This window comes from Melozone crissalis, unplaced genomic scaffold, assembly GCF_028551555.1.
Source record: "Melozone crissalis strain CALT ecotype California unplaced genomic scaffold, PUWL_Pcris_2 ptg000045l_1, whole genome shotgun sequence".
Taxonomy (NCBI): domain Eukaryota; kingdom Metazoa; phylum Chordata; class Aves; order Passeriformes; family Passerellidae; genus Melozone; species Melozone crissalis.
In genome coordinates, this window is record NW_026535823.1 from 14,385,159 (window position 1) to 14,407,561 (window position 22,403).

At 35.2% G+C, this 22,403-nt stretch overlaps 1 protein-coding gene across 4 annotated transcripts in view; it reads left to right on the forward strand.

Annotated features, from left to right (window-relative positions):
- The window catches only part of CDC14A (cell division cycle 14A), a 48,915-nt gene extending 27,527 nt beyond the window's left edge, over positions 1 to 21,388 (forward strand). The window contains exons 8-16 of one of the 4 annotated variants that reach the window (XM_054285919.1): positions 1,939 to 2,026; positions 3,638 to 3,868; positions 5,982 to 6,120; positions 7,363 to 7,525; positions 8,107 to 8,219; positions 8,800 to 8,847; positions 9,865 to 9,981; positions 10,916 to 11,234; positions 19,625 to 21,388. In XM_054285919.1, coding sequence (XP_054141894.1) covers positions 1,939 to 2,026; positions 3,638 to 3,868; positions 5,982 to 6,120; positions 7,363 to 7,525; positions 8,107 to 8,219; positions 8,800 to 8,847; positions 9,865 to 9,981; positions 10,916 to 11,234; positions 19,625 to 19,654 — 1,248 coding nt within the window. In that variant the 3' untranslated portion in view covers positions 19,655 to 21,388. The remainder of the gene's footprint in view (positions 1 to 1,938; positions 2,027 to 3,637; positions 3,869 to 5,981; positions 6,121 to 7,362; positions 7,526 to 8,106; positions 8,220 to 8,799; positions 8,848 to 9,864; positions 9,982 to 10,915; positions 11,235 to 19,624) is intronic. The other 3 variants (XM_054285916.1, XM_054285917.1, XM_054285918.1) reach the window with 3 other exon arrangements.
- Positions 21,389 to 22,403: the final 1,015 nt, after the last annotated feature.

Below are 22,403 nucleotides of genomic sequence, written 5' to 3' on the forward strand. Positions count from 1 at the left end.
ATGCCATGCTGTAGATGTCTGCAGTAGGCAGTCTGTAACACAGATCTGCCTATTTCACTAAACTTGAAAGCATTTGTAGAAGGATTTCTGTATCCTGCAATGTTCCATAATGATTAGGTTCAAAAATTGGTATAGCCCTTGCAGAATTACCAAAATAAAGAACATAATCTAAAATTTAAAATTGCTTCTTTTTGCTTACTCCATGTACAAAAAGAAAAACTTGTTCTAAAGACAAAAGGTAGTTTGGAATTCTCTATGTATAGTAGGTATTAGTCTGCTTGAAAAAGAGTCATAAAATAATTGACCAAAGCTATCCCATTATCCTGTTTAAGGCTTAGCATTACTTTAGCATGTGCAAAGTACATACATGTGAGTGATGTTTATAGTTGCTGTTTGCTGGGTTTAAGAAGCAAGAATTTGGAAACATCTTTAATTTTTTGTCCATTTTTTGCTATGTCTTCTTTTTTTTCACACATCATGGTCAGCTTTATGTTTACTTATGTCCTGTGCTATATTTCAAAAACATTAAATGTTCCAGATTTTTGCTATGTTAGGTCTTCAAATATGTGGTTTTGTAGACAAAAGTTGCATACAACTTAAATGGAGCAGGCTAAAAGGAAATTGTTTCTTGTTTATAGTTCTTCCATCTTACTATCTTATCAAGGCAGCTAATTCCCCTTTTGTTGGACTGGAAGTAAATACTGATTGGGTTTTTTAGTAATAATGGTGTTTGCATGTACTGTCAAGCATATACATACACACATTTACAGAGATATCTGTAGTTCATATTTATAACAATTGAAATTATTTGCCATGACTCCTGTAACTATAAGGAACTTAATCCACAAATAAAACTGGTGATACAAGTACAAAAATATTTTTAGCTTACTGAACAGGACTTCTTCCCTAAAGGAAGTAGGGGTGCTGCAGTGCTGAGGTGTCAGTCTGTGATACCAGTGGGGGGCAGGGGTCCTGCCTTGGCACCGAGGTTGGTTCCCTGGTCCTTATGCAACCTGGGTAATTTCCAGGAGTTTCCATTGTTAGGGACATTGGGAGCAAGCCTAATGGGCTCAGCTAAGCAAACAGTTGCTGAATTGATTACAGTGATGTCCATTATCAGAACCTTTCACTCATTAGGATGTTCTGATGAGCTGAGAGCTAAAACCACAAGCTTAATAATGCAGCTGAACTGAGTGCCATGTCCTTAAAAGTCATGCTGAGAATAACTGCATTGCCAAGCAAGGAATGAGCAGTCTTCAATTAAAGGAAGAAAAGAAGGCAGTTTGGAGCTGCAGTTGATGTTACGTATTTCCAAAGAAGCTTTCATTTTCAGCAGTGACAGAATTTGAAGAGCCTTTTTAGGTTTTCATTTAAAAGTGAGCAAGAAATTCAAAATGTCATAGTTTGAAAGTTTATTAAAATCTACTGTCTTTATTTAATTTACACTTTTCTTCTGTGATTACTGGCTCATCAGAGCTTATGCCAATATGTAAATTTCAGTTTCTACAGGGAAAGGGTAATTGTCTTGAAGGCTAATTGGTTTTTAATTTGTTTTCTGTGAAGTGGTTTTTTATCTAATGCCTCACAAGGAAACACGTTTCCATAATTTTTGATTAAAACATAGAAGAATGGTGGTGTTTGTCAGTATTATTAATAGGTGTCCTGAAACACTGAACCCTCTCAAGGGGAAATATCTTACATAAAGGATCTTTCTCCTTTTATTGGGAAACTTAAGCAAGTTTTGTTTACATTCCATTTTATTAAGATCTGAGGAGCAGTTTAATTTGTCCCATATAGTTAAGCTAGCTAATTACATTTGAAGTGTTTCATTTTAATGCCACAAGAACACAGTAAAGAGTAAAATAAAATCTTGAGTAATTTTTTTTTACCTTGTATATACAGATATTAAAATGTTTTTCTCTTCTGAAATTTTTGTAGCGAGTGGAAAATGGTGACTTCAACTGGATTATTCCAGGAAAATTTTTGGCTTTTAGTGGACCACACCCGAAAAGCAAACTTGAAAATGGTATGGTGTATGTTTAATGCTGTGCTCTGATCTTATTTTTCCAGCATGTAAAACCATCATAGCAAAAGAACAGAAGGTAATATAGGATTATAGATCAGTTTTAATCTTCAGAAATAATCATCCAGTGAGCATTGTATATATGCTCATAGAATTTAATTCAAAAAGTTTTGGAATTCTTCTTTGCCAGAAGAATTTCAATTGTTCTAACAGTCAGTAACTTTGCATCCTGTGACAAAGTGCCTGAGAGACTCAGGTCACTTACTGTCCTCCTGGAACCTGACGCCTGATACAGTAAGTGTGCAGAGCCAAAGGTGAGTTGCATTAAACACAGAAGGCTGTGTTAAGGGTTTTATGACACAGACCAGGAAAGACTGTTAAAAGAAGCTTGCCTTTCCTACTGAAGATACTTGGGGTAATGTGAAGAACCTGGGGAATGTGATTCTAGTGGAATAAAAACAAAAGAAAAACTTGACTGACAGGAAAAGTAGAGATTTGGTCCAGCTAAAAGGAAAATCAGTCACTTGGAAAATCATCAGGTTTTTTCTGAATTTGACTATATTATTTGTGCCATGTCCTGTTGTTTATATGAGAATATTTTCTGAATACTTACCTGCCCTCCCCATCGCCTTCTTCTGCTCCCTCATGTTTCTTTTGTGACTGAAATCCTGTCAGTTAAAAAGCAACCTCTGAAAATTTAAACAAAATCCAGAAAGAAAATATTTTGGTTGGTTTGGGTTTCTTCCCTCATCATTGTTGCAGCCCTTTCTTGCAGAATTCTTTTCTAAATTTACCTAAATTGTTCCATGGAATTTGGAAAACCTGTGTTTTATTTTTAACATATATAACTGAAAATTCTTAAATTAACACACTTAAAATCCAGTTATGAAACTAGAAATAATCCTCTCCCAGGTGATTGCAAGTACATATTACAAAGCTATATTTTTCTAATTATCTTGTGATTTAAATTGCACTTACTAATGCTTTTATGACCTGTCCTGAGCAGCTGTTTTGTGGTTGGTCATAGACCTCCCTCCCTGTCCCCCCATCTTCATCCAGAGGATCCTTTTGTCTCTTAACTGAAAATCAAGGCAATAAAGCTTTCTTACTTCCCAGTAGGACAGGAATATTGTTGGTACTGCAGTTTATCCTTTGACTGTTTCTCTTGTCCATAATATAAATGAGCAATCTATTTTCCATAAAAAAAGTGTTTCCTCTTCAAGCATGCTTTTATTCTTTGATCTGCAGCTTGACTCTAGATAAACAGCTGTTCTGAAATGCTGAATTCATACATGTCCCCAGATTTATGTATAAATCCCCTTGCAGAGAAGAATGAGGGCTTAATGTGAGACAATACAGTGTTTCACATAGATTTTGTTTTGACTTTTTGCCTCTTAACACTTTTCTATAATAAAAGTGGTCTTAATGAGCATTTTTGGACAATTTTTTATCACCTAACATGTCTATTCTGAATAAAATATTAAAGCATTTTTAGTATTAGTGTGTTTATTATTCAAGAAGTTTTCAGGGGCTGTTTTGTTTAGTGGGATTTTGAACTTCATGAACCCTGGACATTAAATTACTGTGGCTTGATTTTTTTTTTTTTTTTAATAGGTTATCCTCTTCATGCACCTGAAGCCTACTTTCCTTATTTCAAGAGGCATAACATCACAACAGTCATAAGACTAAACAAAAAGATCTATGAGGCAAAACGCTTTACTGATGCTGGTTTTGAGCATTATGATCTGTTCTTCATTGATGGCAGCACACCAAGTGACAGTATAGTCCAGAGGTTCCTGAACATCTGTGAAAATGCTGATGGTGCCATTGCTGTTCATTGTAAAGGTATGTGCACCTGTTCATTTCTGACTGAAGTTAAAATAAGTATAAATCCATAGAGTGTATCCCAGAAATACAGCATTTAAGAACACTTTCAGATTGTGAGAGTAATAATGCTTTATGGTGCCAAATATTTTTCCTGTGTATATGTAGTCCTTACATCCTACCCTGTTGTTTGCAGGAACTGACAATCTGTTGTTCATTGTTCTGTGGGGTTTTTTTTAATATGACTTGAAAACTTGAGATTTAGTTGATGCAGGTTTCTTTTTTTGCATTATGCTTTCACAGCATTATGATAATTGGCTAGGAAATGCAAGACACTAAAAGGTTTTCTTTGTGCTTTTTGACTGTTCTGCATTTTTCTGTGGTGTATGAATTCCACATTTCAAGTTGATATGAGTTATTGTGATGCCAGCATTTCAAACGAGCCTAATTCAGCAAACCAGCCAGAAAATGCACAAAACATGCTTAGTCAAGAGAGATTAACAAAGGCTTTTAAGGGTTCAGCTTGATTTATGTTTAGAGTTGTGTAAGGACATTGTGGAGACAAATGTCTTGCCTGATCAGAAGCAAGAATAGTACTATTCATAATTTTCCCATGAACAATAAATATGCATATCAAAAATAAACAGGTTTATTTTCCAACAAGTTGTTACTGTTGCTAGAACCCAGAAGTTGTGGCATTGATAAGCTGGGAATCCCCTAATTGGCTAAATAAGAGTATAAACCATTGATAAGCAGGAGGTTGTTAGTAAGTTATTGTCCAGCCTTAGCTGCTAAAGGAATATAACATACTTGGCAGTAAGTTAGAGATGTGCTTTCTGCACTGAAGTATTTTTGGTCTTTTGTCTGACCATTTAGTAAGCAAATCAACAATCTTGTTCTTTTTGTTTTTATACCACCCTAAATAATCCACTGGTGTTAAATCAACAGTTAACTCAGGCCTAACTCAGGCAGAGTTATATTGCAGAGATGTTCTGAGCACAGCTATTACTCTAGAAACTGCTTGTCTCAGATGAGAGAGAACAGCTAATTGAAAAGGATTGTAATGGGAAGTTTCTACATTAGCAGAATGTTGGAGGAAAGAAATTAAACCAATACTTTGCCTTTTAAATGAGTCTTCAGAGCTTCACTTCCAAGCTACAATTATGGACTCTCACTAGGTGTGAACATCTACCCTTCATCCTACCTAAATCATGTTCACTTTCAAAAACATCAGAATTAGTGGTTAAATGTAAAGAGCTTGTAGTTGTGTATGGAGTTGTCAGCAGAGATGTTTGGCTGCTTGAGGAGTTGTCATTTGGACTGTTGTTGGTGCATAAACAATAGCAGGCTATTGTGAGACTGTAAATTGCAAATCCTGTATTTGTGGGAAATAAGGTTTAGATGGAGAAACACTTTACTAGTGCTTGAGACACAGAGCTAGAAAGAGATTAATTCTCACTCTCTAGTTTGAGATTTTACTGATAGTAAAAGCTAATTTCTCTGTCTCTCTGTTGTCCCCTTAAAAACAGGATTAGTTTGGGATTTTTTGGGCAATGGGTAAAATTTTTTTAAGCTATTGATATCTGAAATTATACACTGGTCAACAGTCATTGCTGTTTATACAGATAGCAGTGAACAGTTTTATGTGCTGGTTTCACAACAAAACTGATGCAAAAAGAAAAACCCACTGAGTTGCTCTCTGTTGAGATGTGACATATTTGCACCGTGAGTTTTAGGTACTTGTCCTGGCCTCTCAGAGGTGCTTTGATTATGGTTTTTTACTGGTATCATAAATATGAAGTTGGTATCCAGCTTGATCACAGCTTTTTAAAGAATATTGGCCTTTTTTAAACAAAGTTTGGAGTAGAATTTTTCAAGTGCCACGAGTGATTGCTGTTATAAGTGTTCTTTTAAACCTTAACTTTTCCAAAGTATGAAAGATTTGTCTCCGTATACACAGAGCATTGAAATTGAATTATGTGATCAATGGGACACTGACTCAGAAATTATTTTTTCAGATACTGATACAGTGAATAACATTGCATGGAAGTTTTCTTACGTCTCATACTTTTATTTGATCATTCTGGAATGCTCATCCCTTCATATGTGGCTGTTGATTCTTGTGTTTCTGCAGCTGGCCTGGGGAGAACAGGAACACTGATTGCCTGTTACATCATGAAGCACTACAAGTTCAGACATGGTGAAGCCATTGCTTGGATAAGAATATGTCGCCCAGGCTCTATTATAGGACCCCAGCAAAACTTCTTGGAAGAGTATGTATAAATATAAATACATATACATATATATGTACCTTCTTTGCTCCTCTCCATCCCTGTCCATCTTGCACTGTTTATAGAATCTAATTTGTCTACTGACACTTGTAAGTTATTGCCTGTTCAAAAGATTTAAGGTTAATTAATAGGGGATTGAAATCTGAGTTACTCAGAAACAGTCAGCTTCTGTGGAGTTCTTTGCATTTTGTCCCTTTAGAGGGACACAGGGCCTCAAGACTGAATGTTTCTGTTCTGGGGAATTTAGGAGTTAGTCACATGTGTTGGAAGTGGACAGATGTGGACAAAAGATGAAATCAACAAATAGGATTTATTAAATATTGTCATTGAAAGAATAGTCTTTAAATACATTATATACCATCTGAAGTGCTTACCTTTTGCATTTATTATTGAGCAAGTTTAGGCAGTTGGCTCAGAACGATTAGCTCTGAAGGTTTGCCATAATATTTTGTTTCCAAACAAAGATTTCCAATGGAAGTGTATTCTGATGTACTTCCTCACTATTTTCTCCTTTGTTCAGTGTAGGAATTTAATGTTGTTTCAATAGTATGTGATAGGGTCTCAGTTCTTGGATGGAACTAGCAGGACTGGTACCTACCCAGTAAACTTCCTTATTGAGGAATAATGCAGCCTCATCAAAAATCTGCTCTTCCCATGCACATTGTAGCAAAGAAATTGTTATTATTTTTATCACCTGTGTGAAGTATATATTCTTTCAGTTTCTAAAAATTTATATAGAGTCCTGGTGAACTTTACATGACTACATGCACTTGCAGTGTTCAGGTCAGCTGTAGTTTCACTGCACAATATCTGTATCCAGAAAACTCCCACTAATAAGTTGCAAAGTTCTGTATCATCAGTTATGCCACACATGATGTATATAAAAACACTGGTTTATGTTATTTTTTAAGTTGTGTTTTAAGAGCTTTAGAATATGATTGCAAATTCCTGTTTAGTTAACCCCTTTCCCCAGAAAGATTTGAGAAAATGAAGTTTTAGTACTGTTATGACTACAGACTAATATGGTGATTCTGGAAGGGGTTTTTTTGCTTTTAAGTTTTGAGGTTTTAAAATTTTTGTGCTAGACATGTAGATTTGTTTCCAGATGATGATGTGTGGAAGATTCAAATGTTGGCAGTCTGCAAGTGTGGCGTGTTTTCATATGGTTTTTTTCTATGTTTGCAAATGTGCTGATGTGAATGGCTTGGGTTTTGTGTCCTGAAGGAAGCAAGAAATGTTATGGAGGGAGGGAGAGCTCATCCGATCAAAGCAGAAACAGCAAGGAGGAGTCGTCGATGGAAACATTAACAGAGTTCTTTCTGGCTTAAATGACATTTCCATCACTGACAACCTGAACAAAGCACCAGACTTGGATCAATTCAAGGAGGTAAGTGTCCTTAGGAAAAATTTCAAACAGACAGAAGCTGAGCTTTTAGTAACTAGCTATAGGTAACTTCTAAATATTTTTAGGACATAATTAGAACAAATCTCCACTTAATAAAAAAGATCAAGTAATATTTAAAACTGTTACAGGTAATTTTTCAAGCTTCCAAAAGTTTGCATTATTTCAAGTTATTGTCTCAGGATTTTCAGTTGTTTTCTTGAGCATGAAGGAAAACAAAAAGTCAGATTTGCTCCTGGAAACCAAAAATCTGCTTATTCCAAGTTTTACCTAATAATAATGCAGGTGTGTATAAATGTCCAACAGACTTCTTGAAGTAAATAAACTCTGGCATTAGGCTTGAGCATCGTGAACTTTGAGGTCAGGTTGTGCAGAAATGTGAGTGTGTTTGTACAGAGGCACATTTCATGTACCAGCACTATGCAAAGGGTAGTGCCATGTGTGCAGGAGACACTAGAGCAGCCTTCTGGGTTCTGATCTTTGTGAAGGGAGACACTCAGTGCTTTCAAACTATGCTGCTCCTAGGATTTGATAGATTCCCTTGCTTGCATGCTTTTGTTTCCCAGAATGATTCTGAAGACAAGGATGTGGATGCTCAGAATGGCATGACACAGGGAGATAAGCTGAATGCCTTAAAAAGTCGTAGACACCCTTCTTCTGCTACAACTGGAGCTCTCAGGTAACTATACCAGTCTGAGGTAATCTGCAGGTTTAAATTCTGTCCATGCTATCAGATCCCTGTGGCAAGTACACGATCTTGTTTAAGGTAGTGGTACTACCTGTACCACCTTCTGTGATGGAAACTTCTCCAGGTATGAATCTATTAGCTGCAGATTTGGTTTGTTAATTTTTTTCTTCTCTCCTTTTTTGCCCTCTGACTTCCTGTTTAGGGATGCCTTCTTACTGTGTAGCAGTAAAAGATAATGTAAAAAATACTTGAAAACTTTAAAATTTATATCTAGTATTTTAGAACTTATGACTTGAACAAAATATTCTTAATCAAACGTGGTAATCTTTCTTTAATTACTTTTCTGTACTCCTTATAGAAATTCAGAATTTTTCAGAATCAATAAAAATGCGAACTTTGAAATTAAACCTGGAGTAACTTTTTGTTCTTTTACTGTAAATTAAAACACTGATTGTCAATAAGTCTAAGTCTCATTTTTATATTTTAAGCCGACCTGAGACACACAGATATGATTTGGCAGAGGGGAAAGGTTTTTTATCCTCAGATAAAGATTGCTGCTTTTTTTTTTTAGGCTGCAAGACATGAAACTGAACACCTGGTCAATATCACAACCCTTCAGGTACTGACTTTAAAATTCTAGTTCTAAACTTATATCACTTGACTAGGTCTTAATTTTCAGTGTTTTGGATCATTGCTAATCAATTGATGTGATCACTATTTCAAACTTCTGAGCATAGGCAGGTAACAAACCTTTTTAAACACCTGCAAACTGCATGCTTTACCCCAGTGAATCTAAAATACAATATGTAAGATAAAATTTCTGTCATTATCAAGCATTAATACTGAAAAGAGCACATTATTTTCAGTTTTGTGACCTGAATTTTTGAGTTGGATTTTTCCAGATGGCTGGCACTGGAAATTTTCCAGATGGCTAGCATTTCTTGGTGTGTAATTAAAGCTGCTCAATGTCATTTTCCTTCTGTGCTTGCAGTTGGAGATCTGTACCCAAGTTTTTTCATCCTTTAAGGTCTGATTGTTGTATCCCCTGATCTAGGCCTAGAGAAAATTATTTTTTTAATTAATTAATTAATGTGGACAGCTGTAATAGTAACAATTAGAGTAGTCCAGTGTAACATACATACCGGTCATTATCAACACATGAAGGAGTTTGTCATTAAGAATCCCACCCTAGAAAGAGCTGCATGTTCTGTGCAACTTTGTGGAAATTTTCATTTGGAAATGATGCTACAGTTTTGGGTTTTTCTACTCATACTTGCTCTATAAGCTCCAAAAGTACTCTTAATGAAGTTTACATTTAGAGTTCTAAAATTTATTATAAAACTTACAATAAACCTATAAAAAATGGACACTTGGCCTTCATAAATTATCAAAGTGAAAAGTAGCTTGTAACTTTTTAATAAGGTGCAGCAGGGGAAATACTTGGAGTGGATATCTGAAAAGTTTTTTAAAAAAATATGTTTAAGCAGGCAAACTTGAGTTTTTGCTGTTGAGTTCTGAGACTTGAGAAATCACATTTTTTAAAATACCAATCTGTGTACTGATAGATTACATGTGTTGGAGATGTATATTTTAATTATAAAATCTAGCTTCTCATGGAACTCTGCACTCCTTTTAGACTGAGTACTTCAGGTGGCACAGAAAGATCCAAGGCCTCCAGAGTGATGGCACTCAGTTCACCATCTGCAGAAAGAATAAGCAGAATTGCCGCGTCCTCAGGCGCTACCCTTAAAAGGTTTTTTTTTCTTCTTCTCATTTTGGTACAAATGCTTGCAGTATCCTACAGTGGTTGTCAGCACACCTGCAGCCCATGAAGTGCTTGCTCTTCTTGGCTATAAGACTTAAATTTACTTACAGTGATTTGCTGTTCCACTAGCCAAATTTCAGTTGCCTACAGATTTAAAAAAACAAGCAAAAACCAAAATCAGTCCTAGTGATCTGAGTTTTATACAGATTGTGCCATCAGAAACAGTACTGTCTTGTTCAAATGTGTTGTCAAGGTTTCTTTCACTTATCTCAGTTTACAGATGTTTTGTAGATATTCCCACCAGTCTATATACTATTACTCTCAGCATATGGAGTGGTAATTAATTTTGTTATGAACCCTTGATTTATTACTATTTAGCTCCATTATAACTGTTGTCCTAAGTTATTATATATATATTAAATGACACTCAGAATAATTGATGCATTTTTAATAAATATGTGCACAAATATTTGCCTGAACAGAGTAACCAGCTTGAGATATTTCAGGGCTCCCTATTTCTAGTCTCAAATTTTAGTAACTTGGTTACTTGAAGGCTTGTATCACAAAACTGATAGCAAGAAACAGAGCAGGAGTTCTTAAACTGTTCCATGTACACAAACTACTTCAGTGTAAATCAGACACTGCCTAAACCTTTTAACACCATCTCCTGCATGCATGTGTGGTTTGACAGAGGGGAAAGCTGGCCATGGTGTAGTGCTTGAATAAGCAAAACTCGGAAAGTCCTTACAAAGAATTCTGCTTTTTGTTACTTAGGAGCTAGAAATGAATCTGTGTGCAAACACAGATTATTTCAGAATGGTGTGTGTTATTCACCTAATGTCTTCTGAATTGTCTGTTACATTTTTGTATTTATCTCTACATACCTTGTGAATATTTTCCCCTGCCTGTGTTTTCCATTCAGCGTTTCCATAAACTCCAGACTAGCCAGTTCTCTAGGGAACCTGTATGCTGCTTCAGATGCTGATGAGAGCAATGAAACATCATCGTCCTCTAGGACAGGTTTTACTGTAAGCCATATCTCCAGTCACCTGAATGGCAGCTTGCAGCTGCCACACAGAAAAAACCATGAACTGAACAACAACTTATACAACAGCAGCAGCAGTAGTGGCAACAATCTGAGCAGCACAAGCAGTTTGCACAGCGCCGTGACAGATGAGTATGCACCAGCCTACCTTTATGGGCCTTACAGCCCCTCCAGCACCATGCCAGAGGCCATTCCTGTAAGTCACAGTCACAACAGCACTTTCAGGCAGCTCACTGATGCTTTTCTTCCTTGCTTCTGTGAGCAAAACTGTTGCAAAAAAAAATCTTAACTCAGCATAATTCTCCAGCTTCCTCTAATGCTTCTGAACAGCACCTTTGTCTGTTACCTATCATTTCAGCTGCTTTTTTCCCATCTCTTCTAAGCATCTGTTACATGGAAGCTTCATGAACATAAATTGTGCCTGAACTTTACATCTTTTCTGATAACTTCTTTTATGGACCTTCTTACCCTTTAGATTTTATTTCAAATTATCCATAGCAAAGTCTATAAGTTAATTATGTGTCGTCTTCTTTGTGCAGTAACAGCTTTTAAGAAGCCTTTGTATATATCTTAGTAAACAGAAGGTAGAATATCATTAAAGATAGGGCTTATTTGAGCAATTAGTGCTCTTGACTTGAAACCTACTCCTTTTCTAACACCAAATGTGGAAAGTATTATAAGGAAGATATTTCTGGTGGTCTCATATTGAAGCTTTCATTCCTCAACAACTTCTCTGCCTTGGGCTTATTTTGTGCTCTTTTTCTGTGTAAAAAAGTCTGTATAAAGAGGATATACAGATAAACTAATGCAACTTGAAAGTGTTTCTTTACAAAATGTAGAGAAGAGAGACTAGAGAAGCTTCAGTTATGAAATCAGAAACAGCTTCATCTATTCTAGGGAAAAAATAATCATATCTACTACTATAAATTTAAAACCAATTTAAAATACTGGATTTCCAAGGATTTGATAGCCTACTAATTATAAAAAATAGTACACTGTTTTTAATAGATTTTGCCTATGATTAAGGGAGTCTGTCAGCCTCTCTCAACTAGTTCGGACACTTAGGATTTTTATTTTTTTTACTATGTGGAAATAAAATTGGCTTTGTGTAAAATTAACTTCAGAGTATTGCACATCGCTCTTCTGTTTCCTTAGCACTGATAAATTGTTTCATATAAAGAAAGTTCTGGTGTTAGACCTGCTAGTGGTTTTGGGTGTGGTGAGTCTGTCTGAAAACAGATAATAACATTCATTGCATGTACCTAGGATATCCTGCCAAAGGTCATTCATGGGCTGTGTTCTTTTCTTCCTGCAGAAGTGGAGGACCTACCCTCTTGTTAGCAGCTCGGTTGTGGCGCCACTCACAGTTCAGAAGCCACATCTCTGTAGCTTGGGAGTATGAATTGCTATTTCTGAGGATAGATGACAGTAGGAAATAAAATCTCATTATTCCATTGTGGAATTAAATTGCATGTGTGACTGAAATGTAATCTCTATAAACAGAACATTGAAGTTAGTTGAGGGAATGTGATTCTGTATTCTCTAACTCAGTGACTTCTTCCTAAGGTGGTATAATCTGCTTGACTAAAGCAGCTCTTCAGAATACTTGATGCTTTCAGACTCCTTGTTTAAAAAAAACTTTAGCTTCTTATCTACTACAGTTTATCTGGAAATAAATGCTGATGTTCCATGATCTTAGAATCATTGTTCTGCAGTGAGTTTAAAATCGAGTTTAAACTTTACTGTAAACAGCAGCAGTAACTTTTTGCAGGGGAGTTCTTGAATTTTGCCACATGTTCACCTCTTTAATTTGATTCTCTTTTTCCCTGCTACATGGGACTGTAATAAACTATATATAATTAAGATTTTTCAAGTGAGATATAGAAACTGTAACAGTTTTTCTATGGTGAAACAAGTTCTAGAACAAGAGGACTGTTCTTGTTTAACTAATTTGGTTTAATTTCTTCAGGCACAGAGGTGAAGAGAGAGGTGAAAAGCTATATATCAAGCCAGGACGGAATTTTTGTTTGAGATACATTGATGAGTCTTTCATTTGTTCATGCATTCTGTTTGCTCTGCAAACTCATCCCTTTTAGATGTTCCCAGTCTTCAATCCAATATGCTTACAAAAATTCAGTCCTCAGGAGTTCAGTCCTCTGTTCCTATTGAGTATGCTGGAACTAAAAGTCAGTATACCACCAGTGGGTGAGAGCAATCACTCATCTGAATAATAAGTGGTAAATTGGCTGATTTTTTTTTTTTTTATGTCTCACTTTCAATACTGTCTCATATTTAATGTATTGAACGATAATTCTTTGTAGAGTCAGCCCATTCCCATTCTTTTCAGTTGTTCATTTTGTGAATTTTATGCTGCCAGCAGCATTTTTAGAGGGCTTTTTTCATATTTTACTTACAACTACATATTATGCATAAAGCATATGCATGTAAACTTACATGCAGCATCCTAAGGGGAAGAAACTCCTTGTAACTCTAATATGACTTAGTCATGAAAATAAGCTGACATCATTCACAACAGGCCAGAATTTACAAGGGTACCAAATGACAATGTAAAGCATTACAAAAACAGCAAGCCTGTTTTCCTCAGGCAGCTTGAAAGGTTGAATGTAAATATAACATCTTAAAAGCTGAGAACTGTCATCTCCTTTGGAGAGGTAGTTGCTGTAACTTAATGCTACAAATGATTTTTTACAGTGAAAGCCACGCTAGTGGGTTTGTTCCATAAGCAGAGAAAAGGAAATTAAGTTTTGGAGACACTTCAGGTTTCTTTTGTGTCTAGATAGTTACAAAATTGTAGGATAGTGCTGTGGTTCTCCTTCATCTCTCAAACCCTCGAGGTGCAACGTAGTTGGCTTTGACACAAAAATTCCCCAAATCTATGTGGGGAGAGGGGGTGGTTTACAATGTAACTTCCAGAATTGTAGCATGCCTTCTTTATTAGACAAGGATGACTTAGGAAAAGAGAGGAAAACAAGGAATGTTGTTACTGTGTAGTTTAAGGAAGAAGAAAGGAGTAATTCATGAAGAGGTGAAATAGCCCTGTTTACAGCAGAGAGGTGCTTACAGCTCTGTGCATTGCAATGAAGAAGGAAATTAATTGTTGTCTCTTTGCAGTACAACTGTTAATTTACTTAAACCATTAATTTAAATGAAATATCTTAGGCATAGTGTAAAGTTTTAGGTTGAATGGAAAGCATTTTTAAAGAAAAAAAACCTTTCTAAAATGCACTACTCCCCTGTTTATAAGAACTTCTTTAATTTTCTTCCTACCTATCTTAATGACTTAATAATGCATGGAAGGCTATAAGGGATATAAAGAATATAACCTGTGAATAATTCTTGGCTTGATATTGCTCTTGAGAAGTAGAGATTATACACAGTCAAATGCAGCAAGATCTTTAAACAAGGTTGTCTCTCCAGTCTTCTCTGAAGAGTGAAGTGAGCTAAAAATACTCTATTTTATATATTATATGGTGTGATATGAAAAACAGCATTTCCTAGAAAGCCATGCCATGCAGAGTCTACAGAGCAAAGTGCAAGTTTCTGATTTACCTGTGAAGTAATGTTCTTTTAATATAATGGCTAAAAAATGTTACTGTTTGGAGTATGTTTCAGATATGAAAACACATTTTCTGATTAATGCATTTGCTTCTAAATGTACCCTGTAGCCCTGTGCATCTCTCTGTCACAGAGGAGTGCACTGAATTGTTCCCCATTTTCTGCACAACTGACTGAGTGCAGTCACTGTGATGTCCTGAGGTTTGAGACAAGGGTAGGTTTTTCAATCATTTAATCTCTGAATGCTTTCTGTCTGGTAGTGAGCAGCTCACTGGAAAATATACAGATGGTTTATTTTGAGGGCAACATAATATTTCTGAAAGCTTAGTCCCACTGATTGAACAGAGTCATGCTTAAAACTATTTCACTTTTAACCTGGAACTTTCTGTATCTATTATGTCAGTGTTATAGCCCTTTGTTGTCTTATTTTCTTGTTGTGGGGTTATCTCATGCTACTCATCTCAAATTGATTTTCTTTTGATAAGCCAAGTCAGCTCAAAAATCCTTTTGGAAAGTGTTCAAATTCTTTAGTTTTTTTTAAATCATTCTGGTCCAGACAGCTGCTATGCAGTGCTATCCTGCTCATAACTACATAACTTCTTTTATTTTTTTTGACTGTAATGCACTGGGAGCTGAGGGGGAGGGGGGAAAGAAAAAGAGTTGTTGCTATTGATGATAGTGACTTCTGTTTACTTTGAGTCTCATGTCCTGCATTCCTGGAGGGATTTTTGGTTTGATTTGGGATTTTTTTTTTTCATGTGGAACTCTGGAAAAGCATAATCTTTTTTTCTTTTTAGTTGGTTGGTTGGGGTTTTTTTTCTCCTTCCCCTCCCCTCCTCTTCTGGGACCAATTAACCCATCAAGGAAGATTGGTTTTTCCTTACCACTTCAGCCCCTGACATGCAGCTGTTTTGCTTTTGGTGGCACTTACCAGTGGTCTGAAGCTCATCAGCAAAACATGGAGCAGTATCAAGCTACCAGTTCTGGCAGAATTCTTTTAAAAGCAGAATTCTTTTTCATCATTTCCACTTCACTGCTTTAGATGCTGAAATTACTTGAAGTCGTGACAGCCCAGCCTGGGCTTGTTGCAGTGTTTGTGTTCTTTCTAATTGGAGCACATCAGGTGATGTACCTGACAGAAGTCTATTACATGTCCTGGTGCTTTGTTTATTCATTTAGCTCATCAAAGGACTCTTGAATGATTAATTCCCTTTCTCTTAATTGCCAAAATCTCCCTTCCCTGAGTTAGATATCTAAGCTAAACAGCTGTAATCATGCAGTGCTTTTATTTTAGAAAATCACCTTATCATTCTTACTTATCTGTCTTTGTTAACACTAGTGGTTCAGGAGCATTTTGGGATGGCTAGCACAGCAATTTTCCTGTTCTAGTTTATGTTCACTAAACTCCTTAGTGAGTTTTTCCTGCAGTATGGAGAGAAGGTTATTCACTGATCTTTTTTTTGCAATGTTTTGCAATGAAACAGCATTAATACTGCTGTTCCACATTCCACTTAACAAAAAGAAAGAATAAAAAATAAGCATGACTGTAACTATTGTTGTCTGACATGTATTTTTCTCTAATGGTGTTGTCCTTCATCAGTGCAAGCTTATAATCCACTTCATTGTGTTTATGCTGATGAACTAGAAGAAAAGCTTGATTTAAAAAAAAAAAAAGAGAAAACTTGATGTTCCAGTAAATAGAATAAATATTTTATTTTACAAAGTGTGTGTTTTGATTAAACACTGTCTCACAATAACATTTGCAGAATTACTCTCTTCAACTATAATCACACTTAAGGTACTGCTATAAGATTTTTGCTTTGTTCTTAAAATAATTCTAAATCCAAATATCACTCTTTAAAATGTATTTTTATTGGAGAATCTGTAACTGGGTAGTCTTAAGATGAGTCACCTTTTGCTTCTATAGCTGTCATGGAAACTGGCAAGATGGAAACATTGCCAAAAAATTGAGACGTGTTGGCAGTGTTTTAAAATTCATATACATCATTTTTACCTGTAACATGTTTTTTCTTAATAAGAACTTACCATTAATGTAGATAGGACAGGCTTTGCAAAAACCAAGCACTAGTGCACCTTGCTGATGTGTAAATTGAGCAGACCCACAGATTTCACATGCATGTGTACATTTTCCCTAATGCATCCTGAGTTGGTTTAGTGGTTGTGTATTCACAAGTGGTTCTTGCCTGCAGCAGCACTCCTATTGCAGCAGTGTTTTGGGAGAGTTGATGCACAATTCCAAAAACTTAAGTTACATTTTTGCAGTTATCTGGGGAGAGGGCATGTTCCAGTGCTAACAAATAGGCCTAAATGCTGTGGGGTTATTCTGTCCTGAAACAGAGTTCAAATTCAAGCTGCCTTGGTCCTACAATGCTGTATCAGCAAATACAGTTCTAGTGCCTCAGTGGATTTGGTGCTGATTTTCTCTCCCAGGAAGCTTTCTGTGCCTCCTTTTGAAGAGAAATGAAAGTAATCTAACCAGTTAATTTAGCATAAACTTCATTAGATATACTTAACTGTAGTGAAACCATCTAATTCTTAGTTCTTTGTTTAAATGTCTGTTACTTGGGTATAAAACGGCAAGCTTGACATGGCATGGGAGGAATGCACAGGGAGATTTCTTCTCCATCAACTGATTTCATACTCTTGTCTTGGCAATTCAGCAGTCAATTTGCTTTGGGTTTTTTTCCCTTCTATTTTTAACTCAATTTCACATAAGATTTTATTAAATCCAGCAAATTACTTGTAAAAATGGACTAGGTGGTTTTTTTTTGTTTTTAATGAAACTTTCAGAAGCATAGGCCATACTTTGAGTCATGGCAAATGTAAATTTTAAAACAGAAAACTCCTCAAAAAGATTTAAAAGAAAAACGAGGAAAAAAAACCACAATTACAGGCTTTGAAGCTTTACAGTCAATCTCTTTAGACATGTGAAGAGATTTGAACACAAATGACTTTTCTAAAAATGAAAAAACACATCAAAACAACAAGCCTCTCCTGCTATATTTAAATTTTTCAAATTCAAATGTGAGTATGTATACTTTACAATAGCTCAGTTGTTACAGGTATTACCATGTTTTTAGTGATAGAAAATTATGTGAAGTCACATAGATTAATCTGAAGAAAAATGCTGTTTAATTATTTCCCTGTATTCAGAAAAGATTTTGAGACATTAGGAAGAAATCATAGGGATGTGAAGTGGAGTTATGATGGGGGTGGGAACACTCTGAAAAACATATATCTACATTTGAAAGTAAATAAACTGTGCCTACCCCTCGGTAACGAAAATTACCAAAACATGCTATCCTCTTTCCACACAATATGTGCTGCTGGATATTTAGGTGGTTTTAATGTGTTTTCTTGATGGTTTTTCCCCCTTTTTTTTTTGTAACTACTACTACTATGGCTAACAATTTTAAGAATTGCAGTTTAAACTTCAGAATCTTTAATTTATGGTTTGCTTCTTTCATTGAAATCATGATGTGGAATTGCTGGTTACTGCTGTCTGCTGAGTGAAGGACTGGTGTTCTCAGTTCTTTGTAACTGACACTTGCTGGTTTGAAGAGTGTAAAGTGCTTTCTGGTCATCTTTCATCTGTCCAAGCTTAAAGTAATTATTACTGTACAACATATGAGAGTATATAACCACACTTCATGCCTTTTAAAAATGTTTGTTAATCAGCTTTACTTGGGATTCTGTTTTGATGGATCCATTTAAAATACTGCACTAATTAAGTGTAACAATCTTTCCAGTTGTTAAAATGCACTTCTGAAAATGAGAAGCCTTTGGGGATCATTAAGAGAGAAGTTTCAAGTGCTCATTAATGAAGGGCTATTCCTTCTGCCTTGCTCTTACTAAAACCAGACCTTAAGTCAGTGATATTCAAATCTATATGCTGACAGCACTTTTCTGCCTAGGAAAGAATATCCAGATGGTCTCAAATCTTCAAGATGTGAAAATGCATTTAAAAGACAACTTTGAAAATATACACTGAGACTTAAAATATAGGGGGAAAGTAGTTGTATGATATTAGTTAGAGCTATAAAGCTATATAGAAATGTATTATGCACTTGTACTAATGGGTTTCATTATGGGTGCCAAAGAGCATTTTCTGTAATGACTAGTGAGGAATAGTAGGAAAATGGAAGGGAAGACTGTGAGGGTCTAGTCTGTCTTAGGAGTCATGTTGGTCTCCAGTAATTCTCTCTAATGCTGAAGAACTGATGCTGTTTTAAAATACATTTGGAGTTTTATTTGCTCTTTATTTATAACCATACTAATCTGGGACAGCTCATCACTGTACAAGGCTTATATTCATCAGAATGACTTTTTAAACACATCTGTATAGGAGCTAATAAAATAACTGGATACTGTCTAAGCTGATTAAATTTTTAATAAAACTTTAGACTTCAGTAGAAAGAGAAATGTAAATAAATACAGTAGAGCAGGTTATGATTTTGTCTTAATTATACTGACTTCTTACTAATCGAGATGAACCATTTGCAGTGCTTCATTTTCACCTGGTTTTGGTAGTGATACATAAACTTATGCATCTGTGTAATTACTGATGTAGCTTTTTTCCTCACTAATGAGCTACATCATGTGTTTCCTGTGTCATTATCTGAATCAACATCTAAAGTAAGCTGACTTTTACAGTAGCAGTTGGATTATTCTCATTCAGGATAAATGGAAACAATTCAACTGCAGTAGCAGTGATATTTTAAAGGACTTGTAACACTTCTGTTAAGATTCTCAAGAAACTGGTTTGGAAAAGTAAGTGTAGATATAGCAAAGTTGATGGACTTTACTCAGCTTTTAATTTCTTTTTATTCATGTTTACCTATGTAGAGATTCAGGTCTTCTCCCCCAACTCTGTTCATTTATTTTCCTCCTTTCTGTCCTTCCTCCACTCCTTAAGTGAATAATATATGTTTTATATATATAAATAAAACCTCTCCAGTAAGTTTTAATCAGTTTTTCTTCTCTGCACAGTCCCTTCAGTCTGGGTATGTTCAGTACTAAGGCCTTGCTGTTTTGGTGAAACCTGCTGAGCTCTTCAAATCAATGTCCTTCGTGATGGAAAAGAACTGAAGAAGCTGCTCATTAAAAGGAGGAACCTTCAATACAAGATGTATTAATTCCTTAACACCAAGAGGAGACTTCTTAACGGGCAGAAATTTATTGTTAATGACTACTGCAGATGCACTGAAGTTGAATTTATGGAAATTACTACCCCATGTTATATACAAATTTAAATTTTTTTATGTTGAGACAGCTTGAATATATTTCTAATGAGTTTCATTAAGACATTTATTAACTTGTGTACAGTGTTAAAATATGTATTAAGAGAATATTTTGGTAAACTATATATAAAAATTATGTAAAAACTAGAATATATTTTAATTTAGGGTCTACTTTGCTACAAAATTGTGTATTTTAAAGAATTTGTACATGTTTATCAAAGATATAATTTTTTCTATGAACAAGAGATTTTTCTTGTTTTATGGGTCCATCATTATTTCTTAGAGCCTAATGTAATTTACTTTTTTACTAATTGGTCTTCTGGTAATTGGATGGAAGTCTAACTAGTGAGAGATTTGTTATTACAATATCAAGTAAAAGCACTTGATACATAGTGTGCTTTCCATTTCTGGCTGCTAATGTTTCTTAAGGAAACAGAATGAAAGAAAAATAAAGGGAAAATATTTGTTGATATGTGATGTAATTACATCTTCTACTGCAACACAGAAGTAATTTATGTGATGACTGAATTGTACAATTAATGCTCTTTCAATTTCTTAAAGGATTTATGCTTTGTTTTCAATGTGGAGTGTTAACTTTTGCTATGCAATATATGCTGCAAAAATGAAGGCAGACCAAACTGAAGTTGGTAAAAATGTACAATGAATTAGGTAGCACTGCATACTTGCATGATTTTAACCTGTATTTGGCAGTATGTGTACAATTTCCTTAGCAGCACACAGTATATGTTGGTCATACATTCAATTTTTTTCTAGCAATTGGATGCTTTGTAAACCTGTACATTTGTTGTTAAGCTGAGATAGCCTCCTTTCATGGAAGGTTTTTGTCATAGTAAAGATGCTCTTTACTCTGTGGAACAGTCAGGTCAGTCAGCTGTGATTAGGAATGAGGCTTAGGATGAAATGGTGTTACAGGGAGGTACTAAAGATCATGTGTAAAATTTTCAGAACCCACAAGTGCATGGTAAGGAAAAGAATTTAAGCAACTGTGAGGATTTTATTTTCCCCTCATGTACAAGACAAAACCAAAACAGATTTGTTACCTGTTTGTTTTTCCAATAGCAGCAGAAACTTAAAAATAAAACTTAGTTGTCAGTCTTTGTTCCTGAAGACATGTGAATACCCTGCATTTGCTTTACAACTGAAGTTAAGTGCTACATCAGTTCTTAAAAGATGAAATCACCAATTGCTATGGAAAGTTGTACTGAAAGTGTTCAAAAGCAATACCAAGAGCAGCTATAAAAATCAAAATCACTGAATAAAATTAACATGCAATACTGTACATTTTTGCGACTGTGTATATGTAACATATACACACAAAGTAGCATGTGTGTGTATATATATACAATATATTGTATATGAAATCTAGATTAATAAGGTAATTCTACCTCTCATAAAGAATTTTCTCATTTACTTTGTTATAAATAGTTTTCCTTAATAAAATACTGATTAACTTTGAAATGTAGATATATATATATATACAGCTAATTGATAATAAAATGCCTGTATAAGCCAGCTTCCTTGTTTCTTGTTTTTTTCCTAGATCTTTTGATGATTTGATCTCTAATTGAAGATAACTTTTCAAAGTCACCTTCTTTCCTGTAAGCCATGTAATGTACTTAAAAGTAGGATAACACTGCAAAAGGCCATTAGCAAGACAGATACCTCTTTTAACAATCTCTCTAAACTTTCTTGGTTATGTTTATGCTTTGTATAATGCCAGGTATTTGATCAACATGTTGATATTATGATGATGGCATTATATTTCAAAATACAGTGATTTCAAAGCTGTGTCTGAACTGAGGAGTCCTTTCTGGCTGAGGCCCCTTGTTACAGGTGTAATATACCTTGACTTTTTTGCATATGCAACAGGTCTCTTAGTCCCACCAACAGGAGGTTCTTTGTCCATAAGAATCTAAACCATTTAGCTTTCTATGGCTTTTTGGCCTTCCTTCGATTCAAAACTAATCACAAATGGTTCTAACATTTGTTTAACTCTGTTGCTGATTTTCAGCAAATTTGTTGCATTGCATGATTATTTCTTATTGATTAGCCTGTCAGCCTCATAAGCTGGCAATAAAGTGGATGCTTTCCAAGTTGCCCAAATTCTGGTGACAGTCTGATCTAAAAAAAACAACAAAAGGCTTCTGCAACTGCATATGGATGAATAATGGATGGTGATTTGGATGTGCAAAGTAAATAATATACAGGAAGAACAGCTAATTAAAAGGTTTCTAGTACATAGGAATCAACCTCTCCTTTGGTCTTTTTCTAGACTTTTATTGATTTATTAGATGAAATACATAAACACCAGCTTATGTACAACTTTTTTTTATTCATAAATAAGTCAGTATTCTGCAACAATCAACTTCTTAACAACAACAAAAAAAATTGAAACAGTAAAAGGTCAGGAAGGCCTTTTAGAACCTTGTAGCTTTTAAGAAATAGCCTGAAATTTATTTTATATCCTATGTTCACTTGTCCTTGAACTTTACCATTTCTGTTCCTTC